The sequence below is a fragment of the Eimeria mitis genome, genomic scaffold, assembly GCF_000499745.2.
Source record: "Eimeria mitis Houghton genomic scaffold, Emh_scaff1506, whole genome shotgun sequence".
NCBI lineage: Eukaryota > Apicomplexa > Conoidasida > Eucoccidiorida > Eimeriidae > Eimeria > Eimeria mitis.
Window position 1 is genome coordinate 2860 of NW_013569550.1, and position 7954 is coordinate 10813.

The 7954-nt window shown below is 46.0% G+C and overlaps 2 protein-coding genes across 2 annotated transcripts; both read right to left on the minus strand.

The window, feature by feature from the left end:
- Positions 1-661: 661 nt before the first annotated feature.
- EMH_0038450 (translation initiation factor SUI1, putative) lies at positions 662-1284 on the minus strand (the record flags this gene model as incomplete). Its single annotated transcript, XM_013495293.1, has 2 exons — positions 662-909; positions 1185-1284. 2 exons carry the CDS (start codon positions 1282-1284, stop codon positions 662-664), a joined length of 348 nt encoding a protein of 115 aa, XP_013350747.1.
- Positions 1285-6771: 5487 nt separating this feature from the next.
- Positions 6772-7847, minus strand: EMH_0038470 (exosome complex exonuclease, putative; the record flags this gene model as incomplete). Its single annotated transcript, XM_013495294.1, has 3 exons — positions 6772-6885; positions 7066-7221; positions 7737-7847. 3 exons carry the CDS (start codon positions 7845-7847, stop codon positions 6772-6774), a joined length of 381 nt encoding a protein of 126 aa, XP_013350748.1.
- Positions 7848-7954: the final 107 nt, after the last annotated feature.

The window sequence follows — 7954 nt, forward strand, 5'->3', positions numbered from 1 at the left end:
ATAGTTTTGTTTATTTGTTATTATCTACTGCAGTACTGTTTCTTCTTATATACACCACCACAGACCCACTCACAATGTCTCTTCTTCTGCAGCGTCAAAGCCCCAAAACATCCACAAGCCTTGCATGCATGCATGCATGCATGTATGCATGCATGCATGCATGCAGGAGAACGTTGAGAGGCCCCAGCACGCGAGGAAAGAGACACCATAAATAAACCTTCGGGGGTAAATATATATATAGATAAGAAAACCTCGCCGTTGGTGTTTTTTTCTTCTCTCTTCTGCTGGCTGTCTCTGCCTCAGCTGCTAGACATAACCCGTATTATTTTTATTTTTTTTTTTTTTNTTTTTTTTTTTTTTATATAAGCAGATAGATGATATACAGCAGCGGCGCGGCTCCACCCGATAGTTGTTTACACCCCGAATAAGAAGAAACAGAGGCATGCATCAATTCATATACAAATTCAAGTACAAGAATATATACAGGTTGCTGCTGCAGCGCAGCAGCCAATATATATATATAGAATATATAGAGAAGAATGCTCCTAATAAACCCTAATAAAAGAGGTTGATGAGTGAAACCCTAATAAACCCTCGTAATATATATATATTTATATATATATATATATATATATATATATATATATATAATAACAACTAGCTAGACCCCATGAATACGCAGCTGCTCTGAGCCGCATATACCCTCACGCTCTAAGAATTCCTTCACAGCCTGACGCTGATCACCCTGTAGCTGTATAATACTACCGTGTTCAGGATCCTCTATTACAGTGCCGTTGCAACTAAACTCTTTCTTTAGGGCTCGGACCATCTTCTTCAGGTCGAAGGTCTTTGGCAGACCCTGCACAGTCGTTACACTCTTGCGGCCATTGCGCTGCTGATTCCTTATATCTGAAACACGCATACACACAGTATAATACATCTATCTTTTATATATATTTCTATGTATCATATGTATATATATATATTGTATTTCTGCTGCTGTAGCTTTATATGCATACAAAAGCCAAGAAGATGCAGTTCAGGGCCTATAATAGAGGGGATATATACTGCATCACTCATAAGCAATCTGTGTGCAGTAGAAAGCGAGAAAAGAAGCAAAAGAAAGAAAAACAGAAACACAAGAAAGAAGCAGCAGGGAGAGGCAGGGGAGAAGAGAGGCATACGGATGAGATGCGTTGAAGCGTTCCCGCCGACACCACCAGCCTTGGTGGTGTCATTGGCGAATGGGTCAGAGACGCCGAGGTTTTGGAAATCGAGGGACATAAGTGTATCCTGAAGAAAAGAAGAGAAAGCAGCAGAAAGCAGAAGAAGATGCATGTATAAGAGGAAGAACAGCGGCACGCATAAGACCCTAAACAACGCCTCTCAGGAGTATTAGACAACGAAAAAGCAATTAAAACAAACAAATGATATACAAATACACGAAATAAACAATTTATAAAAACTGACAATCACAAAGGATTCAAACAGTTCACGAAACAATCAATGCAGGGATAAGCATGAGTGCCCTAGAGGGTCCTCACAAGAACTTGCGCGACAAATAAAGAAGACACCAGAAAGAAGAAGCATTTGGGAGCGAAAAAACCGAAAAATTAGCAAAAAGAAGCAGAAAATAAACCAAACAAACACACTATGAAGCCGGATGCCGCACCGCTTTGGGCTGATGCAGCACGCGGTGTATACCCACCTTGGGTATGACGCAGGAGTAAAGTAGAGATTCAAAGAACGCAGCAAGCCGCAAAAACTCTAAATAACGAAAAAAAGACAGAAAGCAAGAGGATAGAGAATGTCAGCGAAGCAACAGTGAGAACGATAAATGCGCCCAACAGCAGTAGCAGCAGCAGCAGCAGCAGCGGCAGCAACAGCAGCAGCAGCAGCAGCAGCAGTCCACCTCTGCTGCACAAAGCTGCAGCAGCACCGCTGACGCAAGGGTGGGGAGGGGCTTGCTGCAATGACCTCTGCTTGTATTTCTCGTTTTAAATGATCAAATACATTTTATTTTTATTGTGTATTTGTTTTCTTACATATATCGAAACTCTTTACAAAGAGAAGCTGCCCAGTGCTTCCTCTTGGGTTGAACGTTCAATAGCTGCAACGGCAACTGCGCTCGGTAGTACAAGCTGAGCCGCATATGGGCTCTGCAATGTTAAATATACCATTCGAATTATTTAAATTCAAATAAATTACATATTGTTGTCGAAAATTATATTTAAAGATACTTTATATACACCCCGTGCACGCTGTGCAGGTAGACGAGGTGGCGATGCCTTCGTTGCTTCCTGCTTGGTAGCTGCAGCTACGGTGATGCAGTTCATGCTGTGTGTCCAGGGGTAGCAGTACTTGTCTATTTGAATATTTTAAATATTGAATTCTTGTGAATGAACTCTGAGGAGTAAACTGCTAGTTACGTGGTGTGGCTGCTATCTCGGTGCATGCGGCCTATTCAACTGCAGCGCAGCGCGTCACAGTAGAGCACGCAGCACTGTAGCTCTGTTTCAGAGTCAGAGGGTTTCAAGGGTAAGGTGAATGTTTCTCTTAGCCTCTTGGCGGGAGGTTCTCTGCGTCTGCATGTAGAACTTTACTCCCAGTGAAGTGCTTTGGAAAGCTTAACAAGGGCCCTCGGCCTTGTACTGGGGTCGTCGTTAGGTGCAAAATAGTGAAAGTATTTCACAGCTGGTCAAAGAGCAGCTGATCTTCAGCGCAGTTCCAATGGATCATAGACGAAGAGGCAGAAATGCCTTGGAATGCTGGGGAGGGGATCTGCCATTTCACTTGTTGCAGCAGGGCTTACCTGCCGATGCACGGCAATCCCATGAGCAAACACAACCCAACCGCCATTCGATGCAAGCACTAACACTGTAGTGAATTCTTAAACATTTAGCTGGCCCTCACCAGCCAGAATGTACTCGAGTAAGTACCCACTTCAGGGAGCAACTCTGCAGCTGCCCCGGGAAACATGATACACCCTCGTTTGCTCCCGGCCTCAGTCCTTCCTTCTCATGCGTTCTTAAAATCCAGCCCTCTTGGGGAGGCCAGGATGTAAGAACGAAAGAGAAGGGAAGATCAAGGGAGAGCGCTGCACCGGTACACGACAGCAAAAGAAAAACGAGATGTGGCGGAAAGGGAAGCGAGATCACCTGATCGTCCGTGACGTTGCTGCAGAGAACTGGAGCAGTCGTTTGTCGCAATGGTGCATCTGCCTTTTACGCGGAATGTTCAGAAATTTCCCAGCGATTCCTTGAACCGTTACAGAGAACCAAACTCACTGGTATGGCGGCATCTAGCCGCAGGTGGTATGTATGGAATGTGTGTTAACGAGGTGAGGGGGAAACGAAGCTCAAAGAACCTAGGACCTTTTAGGCTGCTCGATCTACTGCGCACTTCGCGGAGGGTCCAACCCCGCTAAGCCCAATTCACCTAGGTTGAAAGCATTGGCTGACATTCGTGTCTCATCGTTTCTTTACATGTCGCTCACCTGTTTTCATCACTCGTTCCAGAGATGCGGCTAGCTGTGTGCTTACTGGTGTACGGGGCTGGCTGCAAGAAGAATCAGCATCAGGTTAGAGAACGAGATTTTGGTGTAGAACAGGAAACTGGTGTCATCAAGCCGAAAACAGCACTGCTGCAGTGTAAAACCGGTGCGCATAGGGAAGGAATTCCAGTCACTTCGTAATTTTTTCTGTGTTCACGATACCCAGTTATCCATACCTTTTTCTTGTTGGGTGTCATAGTTTGACCATGTGCATCCTTGCGGCGGTCGGCGATCATGTTTTGGTTGGTATTAAGCCGCCTAGTGGTTTTGTCCGTATAGGCGCTTACAACATTTTGTTCCTTGCCAGTCAGCAATGGCGCTTTTCAGAAAATCATTGAGTTGGGTAAAGATGATTTGTAAGTAATTTGGCAGAGGAAGTGCTGTCACATCATCTGACTGATGGGAAACTTGCATAAATTTATTGAGATACTCTTCCATATCCGTCAACCAATCGGAATACTCTGCAGAAATCAGAGTTTGAAAGTGCTCTTCTTCTTTCCTTGCCGTGATTGAAGTGAGGAGATATTCCTCGGCTTATGGGCATACCCTGCAACACCAAAAGAACCAGGCCACCCTAACTGTTGAGTTGATCCCAGTATCACCCGGTTAGCTATGGTCGCGCGCCCTATACGATCGTACACTCTGCGCTGAACTCCCGCACGAAGCGGAGAGATAAGCGTATAGCGTGTTGAGTCAGCGCGTCGTCTGGTGCCACGAAAGATCTTCCTCTCTGCTGCTTTGCTTAACCCGTCTTACCCTTTTGAACTTGGGAAGAAGCGCAGCCACGTGAGTATCGAAGGCGTAAGACGCATGCAATCTAGAAGGAAAACGGGAGTCACCGCAGATGAAAGGAGTTGAAGAACAAAGTGCCTGATAAGTACGGCCTCGGAAAAGTGTATCAATGACCGCGCGACCACGCTGTGATAGTGATACCCTCGGTATGCATGACTCTGAAGCCGTACTGTGTGGTTTCGCAAAGCCACCGATCAACGCCTTTAGTTACGTAGTAGTTGCAGCGCACCTTGCATGGTACAAGTGCTAATGGAGGTTTCAGCTGAACCCATGCACTTCATTCATGGGATTAAATATCCCATCCCCATTAGCTTCCCCAAGAAGTCGTGATTCAGCTGTCGCTCCGCTTCTGCTGCTGCCTTCACATGCCAAAAGGGTACACTGTACACTAGCATTCAAGTGCAAGAGGGGAACGCTATCTTGTGCCTTTCGACGGGGGTCACTGGAATCTAGAAACGGGCTTGAAATTGGGTTTACTTAAGAACCTTCTTCACATAAGCAACTGAGCCTGCTTAAAGGCACTAGTCAACGGTCGAAGCTTACTTCGCCTTGGCAGTTATTCCCCCTCCCACTCAATTTCCCTTTTAAGACACGAGGGTAGCCTGCACCTTGAAAGAAAGCTTGGGACTGGGTCGAGAGTGAGCTCGATGCGGCAAATTGCGTGTCCAAGGGTTGGCTCTCCTTTTACGATCTCCTTTTTATTTTCAAAGCCTGGCAACGCTTCCTTCGACTGCATCCACTTCTGCTGTTTCTCTGGCACTATTGTGTCGAATCCCACAAAACTGATCGTAGGAGCATCACTGTGGAGCGCACGCACTTCGCCTTCGCTTCCGGCAGGAGCTCTACAGCGCCGTGGAGTCTCACTGCTTCTTTGTTTTGAAGACATTCTCTACCCGTGTCTAACGTTGAGCGTGCAAAAGCTATTGGGAAAGCTGGGTGGAGCATTGGCCTATTGCTGGATTTCAATATTCTCCTCAGGATGCTGCTTGCGCTCCCTTCATTGAGCTGCGGATGCTGTACTGGTTCCAGCACGAGGAGGCGTCCAGCCGTTGCTCGCGTTCACGCCAGAGGGCATATTTGGATCATCCCTTACTGTTCAAGGGGGAGAAAAGGCTGGATCGTTGGCGAACGTATTAAGGAGAATATCTCTGCTCCTTTTCTGGGGCTTCACAAGTATTCAGAGCTATCACATCTTGGAAATAGCTCTGCACCACCACTATATTTCATCGTTCTGCTGTTGTACTGTTTGGAGTGGACTACACTGACTCACCTTGACTTTTAGACAAAGTCCTTCGTGTGAACTTGCTGGATGATCATAGCTTAGTGCATTTCTGCGGGGAGCGGTGACTGAATATGCAGAAATGATACTTGAGGCTTTTCAGCAGCTCTAGTAACTGAATTGTAGGGCTGCAAGAACATGGAACTGACAAACATGGGCTAGGGAGCGCAGAAAGCCGACAAAACCTATACTGGCACACTCCCAGAGCCAGCAGCTCTTCGAAATCCACGTGAACTCTTGCTTATACCCTGCTTTACTGTTTGCACGTCTGCCTGATTTAGTAACTAGTACGGCAGCACGGCCACAGGAAGGGGAAAGGGAATGAGAACTGGAGGAGTATGACGAGGATAAGGACAGCAAGAGAGCACGGGTTTGACTTGTGCAAATGAGACGTATGAACGGAGCATAAGTGATCTTCCTAATCTCCAAAAGTTCGAACGAGACAACCTACAAGTGCAGAAGAAAATTGGAGAACAACGTATCGTCAAAACGTAAGCGAAATTGCCACTATACGGCAAATGACGGCACTCAGGTGCCAAGGATTCCTAATTCAAGTTGAACAGAATGTTGTATGCAGGCACCGAATATATTGAATATCAGCTTTCCCGCAGAAGAACTTCTTTAGATTGTCTCAGTGCGTTTCAACTAACTGGGCTTTCGAGATAAACCGAAAATACATACATTTTCTGCGAATCGTTCAGAGGGGATCTAAGAAAAGTCGATGCATTTCCGTTGCACCTCTCTTAGTCTGAGTCCTTCTATATCCAGAGCTGGCTCTAACAATATATGCCATTTCTAATCCTTGCATCCTACAGCGTTTGTTTGTTTGATGATTATCCCAGCTAACGCACCACAATGCCGTATAGGGGGGCCTCTCTGACGAGTTCGGTGATAAAATAAATAAAAAAAAGTAATTAAAGAACTAATTAATTAATTAATTAAGTTAACAGCCAACCAGACATCTGAATTCACTCAGCTGTAGACTCAGTGAGAAATCAATTGAGACGTAGTAAGAAAACAATTGATCAGCCCGCAAAGAGCCTTGAAGGGTCCACCCCCCCTCCCCCAGTCCCCCCGCGGCCTCCCGTTGGAGAGGCTCACAGAGGTTCAATAGGCAAAGCCAGCCTCTCAGCTATAGAGAGGCCCGCTAGAGAGAAGCCAGCGCGAAGAAAGAATCAAGATTCCCCCTCATTGAGGGGTTCTTGATCTCAGATTGGCGCTGCAGGTCTTCTAGCACTTCTCTGCTCAGTCTCTGAGATGTCTGCAAGCATCGGCACGAAGTATAATAACAGATATAAACAACTTCTTTGCATACAAAAGAGCACCCACCCACACAAACAAGGAAAAAAGCAAGCAAGCAAGCAGAACAAGAAACCCCTAAACCCGTTCATACAGTCAGCTCCTCCTCCCAGCCACAGTGATACTCTGCACAGCTTCTTACCGCTAGAGTCGTCTGCAGGGTGCGGCAGTCTGCGAGCACATGGCCGAACTTCTGCAGGCCAACGCATGCCCCTGAAGGTAGAAAGGCCGCGACTAAGAAGCTGTCTCCACACGTGGCCTCAACCTCTGTCAAGTCCCACAGGTAAGTGTCTCCTATCTAAGACAAAAGCAAAACACACAGTCATACAACCACAACAATAACATAATGGGGATCACCAGTATATGCCCTGAACATGAAACCCTCAAGACAAAGAAATACAAGCCAAGCCAGGCATTTGAACTCAGCACGTAACCCCTCGTACAGCGCCCCTAGGAGAAAGAGTAGAAGAAAGTCTCTTCTTGCATCATACGGTGACAGTATATATCTCCTAGACAGAAGTAGGCAGAACCATTATATTAACTGCAACTGTTGGTGTTAACTTAAACTCATTAAGTTAGTTTACTTATACATCTGAAGTACCTCGTTTGGCGTCAGCTCTTGAACACTATCTAGGTAGCCACGGGCTCGAATCAGCTAGCTAGCTAGCTAGTGGTGTCGCTAGCTAGCTAGCTAGCTAGCTATAAGTGTCGCTAGCTAGCTAGATACCTAGGTAGCTAGCTAGCTAGAACATTTTCTACAGCTAACAACAAAGTAGATGAGTGTCAAGACACCCAAACGGCAGCAGACCGCACCTGGGCTGCCGTGATGAGGATGGGGACCGTATCTATTGGAAATGGCTTCCCTGCTGATATCCTAAGAAAACAAGAGACAGAGGAAACAGACAGAAGAGATATCCACGACATGCACGGCACGCAAACAAGTGCTCAATGCACAGGAGACAAGCAGACGAAGGCAGTGAGAGGGGAGGACAAGCGTTTAATATATATATATATATATATATATATATATA